Genomic DNA, 12,167 nt, shown 5'->3' with positions numbered 1-12,167 from the left:
TGAATGAGTGGATGGATGGACGGGTGGACGGACGGACAGTTAGATAGGTGGGTGGATGAATGGATGGATGGATGGATGGATGAATGGACAGATGGATGGATGGATGAATGGATGGACGGATGGATTAATGTGTGAATTATTGGGAAACCGTTGCAATGCCGCCATCTAGTGGTCAGATTGTTTAACCACGAACAGAACTGAGCAGCTTTAAGGCCCCGGCTTTAACCACTCCCACTCTGTGACCTGCTGCTTTGGTCTGAATGAGCAAAACCAGGAAAAGAAGTCGAGCTGAGAGTAAGCTGCGGGCGCAGAGATGGTGAGAAAAGAAGACAGAAATTAAAATTTTAACCCCGATAATCGGAGCTTTCCTGCGGGCTCAGCTCCGTCTGCGGGCCCAGAGACCGAGTGTCGGACCAGCGGCCGCGTTTGTGTTGATTAGATACTGTTATGGGGTAAAACCGGCGGGACCGTGAGTAAGCGTTTACCGTGGTTAGCATAATTAGCCTAGCCTAGCCTAGCTTATGGTTGGTTTAGCCTCTTCAGCGCTGGCGGCTCCTGATTTAGCCGCTCATGGGCTTTCAGTGTCGGCCTGAAATCTTATTTGGAGATCTGCGCTAAAACAGTCTAACGCTGATCCGGACCTTCATCTTAGATGATTCTCTATCTAACCCCGGCTAACAGCTTCATTAGCCTGGCTGGCTAACATTTCAGACCAACTTCACTCAGCTCTGTTTCGCTTTCGACCCGGCCGCCTTTAAAACCTCGAGGAGTAAAACATGGTTTTTAATTCGCTGACGGATCCACCAAGGGCTCCAGTTTAACTGCTTAACCAGTTGTTCTGTCTGGCGTTTCAGTGTTAAATGACTGTGAGAAGAGTCGGCTTTAGCCGTGCTGGTGTTCCCTGTTCAGAGTCATAATCCGCAATATAACTTACCTGTTAGAGCTGGACGGTATGACTGTTTATTGATATCGTGATAAATTACAGCACAGTATGCTTTTCTGAGCGTATCGAGTATCATCAGCACTTAAAACACCTCCGAGCCGCATGTTAGATTACAGAGAGCATCGTTAGTCCTGTTTAGTTAGACTTCAGTGCAGCTCAGTGTGTAAAACTGAATCAGTGGTTATGAAAGTATTTTTCCATTCTCATTTATCAGATGTCAGAAAAAATACTGTCATGTTCTGTGTTGTCAAAAAACGTATTGAAATTTAGATCTTATGATGTTTTGCCGTATCGCCCACTTCTAATAGTGTTAGTGTTGGATATTCACCCCATTTCCAAAAATTAAAATGGCACCAGGAATTTCTAGTAAACTGCCAAACTGTGGGGATACGTTGCTTCTTCACTGCGCTAAGAATAAATCCGTACAGCCACAGACCCAGTGCGAAATAATACAGCTGAAATCATGGATGCAGTTCAGGTGCATTTATTTTAATATGTGTTCTGGCCTTGTTCATTAAAGTCTATTTAAACATCTCAATTTTTAAATTTTCTATAAGTTTAGTTTCTTTTCAGGTTTCTTGGGAGAAAACTTTACCTCCATTCGTGTCATTTTATTTTTGCTAAATTTAAAAATGCCAGTGGTAATTAACTATTTTTTGTGTTTAAAATTTGACATGACGGATTAGACAAAGAGAGACGGGTCAGAAACAGTGCAGAATAAAAGCTTGTTACATTAACATCCATTGAAAGTTAAGAATATGATTTGTGTTTCTGAGACAGAGATGTTTTAGTATATTTTACAGTAGATTTTATGGTCACATCTCAGGTGATCTTGAAAGTTTTGGCTGCTGTGGACGAGAGAACCTGCTAGTGCGTTTGTCCACTGAACTGGACCCAACTGCACTTCAGGATCCACTATAAGACTGGGTTCATGTTTCTACTGGATAATACAAAAACACTAATGTAGCATTAAAAGGGGAATTCCATTAACTTTTAGAATTTTCTTCCACAATTGTGTGTGAGATGTAATCAGAGTGATTCAGAGAGGTTTGGTGTGAAATGGTTCAGAGGTCTTTACAGTGGTGGTGATAGGAACCAGGGGTCACCATGACTACAACACAAATATAGACATTTTATTTACTATCCAGAACCACCAGTGAACCTACATGAGTCTTCTGAGTTTATATGAATGTTGATGATGGAAAATAGTGGAAAATCTGAAATAATAAGTTTTCTTTGGGGACTATTTTGCCTCACAGCGCCCTGCATGTATCCCTCCACCATGAATGGAGTTTAAGTTCTCTAAACTATCATAAAACAGCGTCTCAGTCATCAGGCAGTGAATTCATAACCATTTCATGTAGGAACTTTCTGTGAGGAGCTTTTAGAGGGGGACGTCTGGTTCCTATCACCACCACTGTGAACAGTTCTGACTTGGTGCGTTTATTTAGATCGGAGTGTTTCACACCAAACCACTCTGAACAACTCTGTTTACATCTTAACCACTTACTTATGCAGAAATTTTGATAAATTGTTGGATTTTCCCTTATATAATGCAACATAAAGGTATTAGTATCGACATTTACATTATTCACACAGAACCTTCACCTGGTTATAGTGTTAAACTCACAGCTGTTCACTGCTTACAGGGAAATCCATTCAAATCTCCTGTATTACAGTGTAGTATATTTGTTCAGAGCAGTTCTAATTATTGATCTGCTAAAGTATCATTTCAGTCATGATAGACTAACCGAACCCCTAAAGGTGGTTTTTAATGTTCTCTTAATTTTTTTTCCTCCGCAGTTCCGAAACCAGTACGATAACGATGTCACCGTTTGGAGTCCTCAGGTAAGAACTGGATGTTTTTAGAATCAGCTGTTCTTTCATGGCAGAAAACGCGTGTGACGGTTTTACTTACGGTGTTTGTGGATCTTTCAGGGACGAATCCACCAGATCGAGTATGCGATGGAGGCGGTGAAGCAGGGATCTGCCACTGTGGGACTAAAGTCACGCACCCATGCCGTTCTAGTTGCTTTAAAGGTATTTGTTGCAGGGTTTGGTTTGATTAAGGATTATGTAGGAGTGTATCACGATACTTCGACATTTTTACAATAAAAAAATACACAACGTTTATATAGCCCGTTTCAAAGACCCAAAAACGCTGAGAGATTACAGTTTGGATGAACATCAAACAAACCGCACAGATGATGAAACAAATGATGGAAATACATAAATCACAACACAGGAATAAATGATGAGTTATAATAAATTCAAGATGGAGGAAGTCGGTATGCAGGAGAAAATGCTGTGTTTTAAGGTTGAATTTGAACAGGGAGAGTTTGATGATACACAATATACATCATCATCACTTTTATTTATATAGCGCCTTTCCCCATATTCAAGGACACTTTACAATCAATACATAATCAACAGTACATAACACAGAACACACACACACACACACTCCACGGTTCCCACAGCTAGCGGAGGGAATTTTACTGACCACAGAATAGACTCGCTTAGCCAGCCCGGAAAGAGTCCTTAGCGGCGGAGAAAGTCTCACACCGCAACTATGGTGCATCACACAGGAGGCCGGCCTGGGAAACCTTGAAGGCCGAAAATGCCCTCAGCCACAAAGGGGCAGCATTTTCCTACATCCGAATACCACCAGTCAGGCAGCCTCATAGCTGCAGTGCAGCATCACCCAACCGGCCGGCCCGAGAGGCCTCGTAGCGCTGCTCGTGCAGCCAAACACTACCTGTCCAGGCAGCCCCACAGCTGCAGTGCAGCGTCAACCAAGCAGCCGCCCCAGGCTGCGATGTCACGCCGATCAGGTCCCCAGTCCAGAGAGCCCCGTAGCCGCGATGCAGCGTCACTCAAGCGGCCGGTCCAGGCTGCATAATAGCTGAGATGTAGTGTCACCCAAACAGCCAGTCCAATAAGCCTCTGAGCCACAGGTAGAGGTCATAAAAATGCTATAATCATAATAAACCTATAACTGTGGGATGTTTTATGTCTGATTCTGTGCACTGACTTTGCTGTAAAGAACTCTCTCTGTTTGAGCATTGTGGGAATTTTACTGTTATACTTTAACATTCATAACCAAAACTTTCCTTCTCTGTGTCAGAGGGCGCAGTCTGAGCTGGCGGCCCATCAGAAGAAGATTCTCCATGTTGATAACCACATCGGCATTTCTATCGCTGGACTGACCGCTGATGCCCGACTGCTTTGGTAAGAATTCTTTTCTTATTGAATTGTAAGCAGGGTTGGGTTTTAAGCAAATTTGTCTTGTATGTTTTCTCTTTTAACTACAGGAAGCCTCTGTCTGTTGGGGCTGCGCAATATTGGAAAAAATTGGCATCGCAATATTTTTTTTTTCTTTTGCGATACATATTTTGTGATAAGAAAAATACAAGAATTTTCACCAGATGGCTTGAAGAACTCTATTTGAGATGAATTAATCATTCTAGAGTGATCGGGGTGATTATGTAGGTTGTTCGTCTGCATAGAAAATAAAAATAATAATAAAAAAAAGAGAGCGAGCTGGAAAATGACTTTTTAGTCTGAAGCCTCTTTTTGAGTGCGATTCTTTCTTGACCTTTAACTCTGTACGATTGGTTTCAATGCACAAACACACAAGCAGGTATGTACTTTTCTCCATGTATCCAAGAACCTTAAATCGGAATAGATTGTGTTCTGTCAGACAGAACCGTGTGAGTTTCTTTTGTATCAAGCAGCAAAAAAAGTTGTATTGTGATGTTTTTAATTTAATTAGCCTTGCTTGACATTACAGGTCCCACAGTGTGGCTGCTGCACACTCGCACATCACTATGACGATACTGAAGTGATGTATTGTTTTTATTATGGTTCTTTAAAAGTTCTTTAGTAAAGAGAATGGTTCTATTAAGAACCATGAACACTCATAGAACCCTTTGCATGATTAAAGAGTTCTTTGCATGGTGAAGATGATCTGCAGATTGATGGAGAAAGAGCTATAGATGGTTCTGTATAGGTCCTTTTTTAAAAAGTGTTCTATACAGCACCCAAACAGGTTTTTCTATTGTTAAGCTTCACATCATAACAATAGAAGCACACTTTTGGGTGCTGTATAGAACACTTTTCAAAAAGGTTCTGTGTAGCACCATCTACAGCACATTCTTAAGAACCCTTTCACAATGCAAATGGTTCTTTGAGTGCTCATGGTTCTTTTTCATGGTGCTTTTTTTTTGTGCTAAAGAACCTTTAAAGAGCCATCTTTTTAAGAGTGTCCTGTCCAGTCGTGTGTTCTTTCTGAGAGACGTTCTAGTGTAATATTTAGGCTTGTTTTTGTTTTTTAGTGGCCCAAAACTGGGAAAATTTCCACAGTAATCATTTGAAGTGTGTTTACTGCCTGTGAAGGCGTGTCTGAGTGTCTGAGTGCAGTGAGGTCGCAGCCTTATGTACTACAGGTTTAAGGCGTAATAAAGTGTTTGTTAATAAAGGCCTGAAATTTCTCTCTCTGCTCTTCAGCAACTTCATGCGTCAGGAGTGTCTGGACTCCAGGTTTGTGTTCGACCGGCCTCTTCCCGTGTCTCGCCTCGTCTCGCTCATCGGGAGCAGTATCCTTCACTTTCACTCTCTCTGAGTTTAAATGATTCTGAGCTGACGCTGGATAAGATGCTGCGTCTCTTCACCTGGAGGTGGGGAGCTGTAATCGTGTGAATGCAGTGCGACACAGACGGTGTTACTGTGGTAAACCTAAAGACAGTGAACCACAAACAGACCAACTGTACAAATAAACATGAATAACTTATAAATAATCTGCACAATTGTAACAAAAACAGTTTAAACATTTACAGTGTTGGTGCGTATTGTTTTAGGATTGGAGATAAGATCACTTTTACTGATTCCTTTATTGTAGAAGTTATAAGTTACTATTGTTTATGTCATTATTGTCAGGTTAATTAAAAATATCCTAATTAATATCCTTCAGTTCATATAACTCTCATATCTCAAAATATGAACTCTGTACTTCACAAAAATTAACAATATAAAGGATTATAAATAAATAAAAGCTAAAATATTTACACTGTAACTGTACAGTTTTACAGTGAATCCACCAGCCTTGCTGAATAGTATAGTCTGTTAGCCTATTAGCTGATCTGTTCAAACCAAACCTAAACAAAACAGTTTACTTCATATATACTTTTGCTTTAAATGTAATCTGTAACTTCAAACATTTCACTTTACTTCATATACATTAAACTTGTAACTAGAAACAGACGTGCGTTGGAGAGATCCTGCTGGTGTGGGTTTCCTCTCCTTCAGTGATGCTCACAAAAGTGATAAAGTGTGTATAACATGCGGATACATGGTTTATAATTCAAGTTAAAAACTAACTACTCCTCTTTCATGTAATCAGCCCTACGTGCCACATTCCTGAGTAATCAACACGCTTTTACCGTTACAGTGCAGAACCAACAAAAACACATATAAGCTGTCACAAACAGTCAAACTGATGTGGGCTTTCGCAGACAAACTGTGACAGACTCGGCACAAAACTGAGCTAAAAGAAAAATGTCTGAGCTTATTATGATGACTCTTACGTTTCCTTAAGTTCTGATTCAGAAACCCAGATCCCGACACAGCGGTACGGGCGCAGGCCGTATGGAGTCGGCCTCCTGATCGCGGGCTATGATGTGAGTCATCAGGCTGCAGCAGGACGTTTTAAAACTAGACACAGTTGTTTACAGCGGTAAATGAAAATGTTCGCCGGTTGTTGTTTTGTGTGTTTAGGATATGGGACCCCACATCTTCCAGACCTGCCCCTCTGCTAATTATTTTGACTGTAAGGCCATGTCCATCGGCGCTCGCTCACAGTCGGCCCGCACGTACCTGGAGAGACACATGGACGCCTTCTCTGACTGTAGGAGCACCTTCACCGTATCTCGCACCAGCACACGAGACTTAAATTCACAGTTCAGCCAACGATCAGAGTGTAGTCCATAAGCTGGGACGTGTTTGGTTCTTCAGTTTTAGCACTGGAGCTACGAGGCTAATGTCGGCTTTTCAGAACTATCGTAAAACAATGTCCCAGACATATTCACAACCATTAATAATTATGTGGAAATTTTGAAAAATTGGCAAAAATCTCCTTTAACTTCATATTTTGTCCAAGTCATTTTTGCGCTTAGTGCACTAATGGGTTTTGTCCTTGTGTAAAAACATCACAGTGCCTGAACACATTTTCACGATACACAATATTCAGTTTTTCCAAGGTTTGTGAGAAAAGTACTCCAGTAAAACAGCAGAGCTACATTTTAAAAAAGGCTGAAAAACTACCAATACCCTGACTTTCTTTTCTTTCCTTTTTATAAATGTTTGTGAAAATAAAACGTTTAAACTAATTAAAAGGAGCAGAAGGAAAATAATAAAAAAAACTGGTAAAAAATTATCTTAACAAAAGATTAACGAACGAACTGGACTGGCTGATGTAGCTGAGAAGTAATGGAAGCTTATACCGCACCAGTTAGCGTAGTGCTAACTGCATGTCCAAGTTATCACTCACTCGCAAAGTCACTGGACTCGTCACTCTTTTTATCAAAAAGATGGACAGAAGTATGTCATATAGACAAACCTCTGTCCATGCCATAGATAACAGTAGGGCTGTGTAGTGTGTTAATATTTATTTATCATATTTATTTTTATTCATGTTTATCATAATTTATGTTGCAATATATCAAATTAAGCTTTTCCAGCTTAGTACAGTGTTTATTGCAGCGGAGTATGAAAATTGTTTAATAAAAATCCTTTGTACTCAGTGTTTTTGATATTTAAAAAATATTATGGCCCAGTTGACTTTTTTGACTGTTCGAACATGTCAGGGAAAAAAATAATATTGTGACGTATATTGCAAAGATGAAAAATATATATATTGCCCTCCACTAGATTAATGTGTCATACAGTGTCAGAAACCACATAATCAAATCATAATTAGAGATCCTGATCAACAGATGATGTAGATTGGTAATTGGTGTAAGCCTCCATTACTTGATACACAGACAGACAGACAGACAGACAGATCACTTTATTAATCTCAGAGGGGAAGTCGTCTATTACAGCAGCACAGAGTTCAGTAAAGAGCAAAACAAGAGCAGTAAATAAAAGTAAAAACATAAATAAATATACTAATAAAAAGACATAATAAAATATACTAAAACAACCATAAAATAAAATGTGCAGTACAACCAAGTACATAAAATCACATAAGTATTATGCAGGTGACAGTGCAGCGGTGATGACGCGTCCAGTGAATCATCTAAGCAGAAACATGCAGACTGAGTGACGATGCACTGTAAAGGATAGTGCCATAACATATTAACAGTTGGGGAGAAGATGAATAAAATTAATTGTGGGCTCCTTTAGCCTCGTAGCTCCAGTACTAAAACTAAGACCAATCATGATCTTGGCTGTTTGACTACATTTGGGATTTGGAAACTGATTTGATTTTTGAGTCGTTGGCTGAACGTAGCACACACATTTCTGTTGTCCTGCCGTGTATCGATGCTCATTGGTTCTGCACATTTCAAACTCTGCAGGTAATCTGAACGAGCTGGTGCGGCACGGCCTGTGTGCGCTCAGAGAAACTCTCCCCGCTGAGCAGGATCTCACCACCAAGGTTAGAAATCACTCCTCCCTCCACAGCCTTCCATGAGTAACACCCGTCAGCACAGCGCGGCTCAGAGAGCTTTCTGTCTTTCAGAACGTCTCCGTTGGAATCGTGGGGAAGGACATGGAGTTCACCATCTACGACGATGATGATGTTGCTCCTTTCCTTGAAGGACTGGAGGAGAGGCCTCAGAGAAAGGTGAGATAAGAGTCACTGATCCTTAAAGAGGAATTCTGATTTTTTGTTTTTTTAATTTTACATAACTCAGTGTGAGAGATGTAAACAGAGAGATTCAGAGTGGTTTGGTGTGAAATGGTTCAGATGTCTTTACAGTGGTGGTGATAGGAACCAGGGGTCGCCATGACTACGACACAGATATAGCCATTTTATTTACTATCCAGAACCACCAGTGAACCTACACGAGTCTTCTGAGTTTATATGAATGTTGATGATGGAAAATAGTGGAAAATCTGAAATAATCAGTTTTCTTTGGGGACTATTTTGCCTCACAGCGCCCTGCATGTATCCCTCCACCATAAATGGAGTTTAAGTTCTCTAAACTATCATAAAACAGTGTCTCAGTCATCAGGCAGTGAATTCATAACCATTAATAACAATTTAATTATGTAGAAATTCTGAAAAAAAATGGTGAAGTTCTCCTTTAAGTTTGTTTTGTCAAAATTCATTTTGCACTTAGTGCACATAGTCCTTGTGTTGGTTAAGCATCACAATACTTGAACATATTTTCATGATACACGATATTTAGTTTTTCAGAGGTTTGTGAAAAATTCACCAGCAGAACAGCAGAACAGCAGAGCGACATAGAAAAAAGGCTGAAAACGCGCCGTATTAGTAGTTTCTTATTTTAGAAATGCTTCTGAAAATAAAAAGTTTAACTATTTAAAAGCTGCAGTAAGAAAATAATTTGAAAGGGCTGAAAGTATATTAACAGATGATTGTACAGCCCAGTTTGTTTGTCAATCAGCTACTTGTTACTGTGCAGTTATGCAGATATACGCTGGTTGTTACTGTTTACAGGTTCTATAATTGGTCTAAATCTGTCTTTAGAAAATGGATAGTTCTGGTCCTAAAATCTGATTGGCTGAGCTGCGTTCGAAGCTGTTGTAAAATACACAATATACGCTCACCTGTGACCGCCTCACAACTGAACTCCGTATCACTGCACCTCGAAAAACCTGTGTGCTGTTAATGAATAACCTTTGATTCTAATGCTGATCGCATGGAGCACTGAGTGTACTGATGAAATGAGAACCTGGTTCTGTTTAAACTGAGGGGCTGAAAACTTATTTTCTTAACTAGAACCTTTTTTGGTGCTATATAGAACCACATAAAACACATTCTCCCTCAGTCTGAAGAACCATTTCACCACGCAGAGAAATATTTTAGCATGCAAATCGTTATGAGTGTTCATGGTTCTATATGAAGTCATTTTCTTTACTAAAGAACCTTTGGAAAACCGTTTTAGAACAGTGGGTATTCCAGGACCCAAACTGGAAAAGTTAGTGTTAAACTGTAAAAACAGAGGAAGGTAATCCAGCAGATGCCCTGGATTAGCTGGTCCTTTTGGTTTTAGCTGTCTAGTTGTAAGAGTCCTCTAACAGGCCGGTGCTGTTTGTGTTTGTGGTGCAGGTGGCTCAGCCGGCTGACGATGCTCCTCCATCTGCGTCTGATGAACCCATGGAGCACTGAGGAACCTGCAACCCCCTCTGCTGAGGAGAGAGAGGAGCTACAACGTTTATCCAGAGTAAACATAACGTATCACTGCGTCACCCACAGCGGCTGTATGGCTTTGGTTTTCTATCTGCATAGAATCAGTTCAATAAATGTGTTTTTTCTGAACGTGTGTTCTGGTCTAACTTTACCTGCATCAAAATTCCAAAAAATGAAACAAACATCACAGATTAACCATCTTTACAGAAACACTCAGTATGGACATCCAGCAGCTGGACAGCGTGTGTAGAGAAATCTATTCCAAATTTGCTCTGATCACTTTATTTGAACTCTTTTAAGTCCTTGGGACCACCGGTGGTTCCAGAACACAATCATATTCGTTCATGCATATAGTTACTTCATAACTTTCATATTTCATAGGCTACATTCTAAAGGTGGGGGTCGTATGAGAGCTGTAACTGTCTTCTTTCCAGTCAAATAGATGGGTGATGTCATTTTAAACCCTTATAATAAAAGAAGCTGAACTCAGTTTTTTTTTTTCTACTGAAAGTCGACCCATTTTTCCACAAATCTGGGCTATAAACTATAAACAGATGGCGTCTCTTCAGTGATCTGCTCTGTAAAACATTATTTTCATAAAATAATACAAAGAGCGTCTAAGATTTAAGGCTTTCGGGGCTACATTGTAAGCATATAGCAATATGTTTATGATCATAAAACACATTTTCTGTTAATTTGAGGGGAACTCTTACAAAAAAAACCCTAAAAAATGACATTTATTATTGATTTGGGCACGTACATTCAGATGGACAAACTGAAATATACCCACGAGCATAAGAGCGATAAATAAGAATACAGGTATTAATAGACGTTCTGAGAAGAACCAGTTTATTGGAAAAGGCTGTTATGCTTGGAAGAGGTGAAGGGAAAAGAGGACGTCCAGCAACTGGATGGATGAAGACAATCAGAGGAATCATGAACCAGCCACTCCGAAGCCTGGAGACCCAAACAGGAGGCTTTGATGTTCTAGACAACAGAAGATGTTCTAGAGAAACGCCATCCAGATACGGACGCCAGGAGTCAGAACGACTTGACGGCACTTGATAATAATAAGACCTAAAGAACACGGTGCTGCTGATGACTCAGCATCTTCATTCTCCCTGTGATTACAGGTGCTCAGGTCCTCAGTCCTGCAGTTAGTGCTGGGTTTTGTTATCTGACGCTGAACTGATATCAGCCATAATCAATTCCAGCTTTAGTGGTATCGATAAAGTTACAGTGGGTCCAGAAGTCTGAGAAGACATCGAAATACTGGGATGTTCTTATTTACACCTGGAAACAAACAATAAAGATTTAAAATATTTAAACAAAAAAACTTAAGTAAAATGAATAAATGTTAAGGATTCTGCACTGTTTCTTGGTCAATATTTTGAAGTAAATTAAATTAATTTAATTAAATTGAAGCAGGTTTCTGAAATTGAGGTCTGTATAAAAAGGTCAGTGTTTTTAGTCTGATCTCTTCCAGTGGAGCTCGTGTTCAGACTCTCAGCTGGATCTGATCTGCTGATCAGAAGATTTTACACAAACTTGTGGGGTCCGTGCAGCTCGAGCGCTCACTGTCATTAAAGCAGAAGAGGGACACACCACCAAATACTGAAAAATTCTGAAATTCAAGTTAAAATTCCAAAGATTCCTCCAGATTATGGAGCTGATAATAGAATCTGTAATAATAATGTTTGTATTAAATTAGAGAAGCAAAATACACACATTTTCACCGGTACTCAGACTTTTGGACCCCACTGATGAAGTGAGAACCCGGTTCTGTTTAAACTGAGGGGCTGTCAGCTTATTTTCTTATCTAGAACTGGGCTGCTCAGCTAGCTA

General features: G+C 40.0%; 1 protein-coding gene across 1 annotated transcript; it reads left to right on the top strand.

Moving 5' to 3' along the window:
• Positions 1-223: 223 nt before the first annotated feature.
• Positions 224-10,451, top strand: psma1 (proteasome 20S subunit alpha 1). Its single transcript, XM_036568008.1, has 10 exons — positions 224-316; positions 2,747-2,791; positions 2,882-2,983; positions 4,071-4,174; positions 5,453-5,541; positions 6,551-6,621; positions 6,719-6,848; positions 8,521-8,600; positions 8,685-8,789; positions 10,242-10,451. The coding sequence occupies exons 1-10, from the start codon at positions 314-316 to the stop codon at positions 10,299-10,301; spliced, it is 789 nt and encodes a 262-aa protein (XP_036423901.1). The 5' UTR covers positions 224-313; the 3' UTR covers positions 10,302-10,451.
• Positions 10,452-12,167: the final 1,716 nt, after the last annotated feature.

This window comes from Colossoma macropomum, unplaced genomic scaffold, assembly GCF_904425465.1.
Source record: "Colossoma macropomum unplaced genomic scaffold, Colossoma_macropomum, whole genome shotgun sequence".
NCBI lineage: Eukaryota > Metazoa > Chordata > Actinopteri > Characiformes > Serrasalmidae > Colossoma > Colossoma macropomum.
Note: the sequence above shows the minus strand (reverse complement) of the source record. Positions and strands in the feature narration are given on the sequence as shown.

What these genes read in the sequence shown, in the direction of transcription:
- psma1 (XM_036568008.1), top strand. An exon ending in CGTCTCGCTCATCGGGAGCA is followed by an intron (nt 5,542 to 6,550) that starts GTATCCTTCACT and finishes GTTCTGATTCAG; the next exon opens with AAACCCAGATCCCGACACAG. An exon ending in CATGGACGCCTTCTCTGACT is followed by an intron (nt 6,849 to 8,520) that starts GTAGGAGCACCT and finishes CAAACTCTGCAG; the next exon opens with GTAATCTGAACGAGCTGGTG.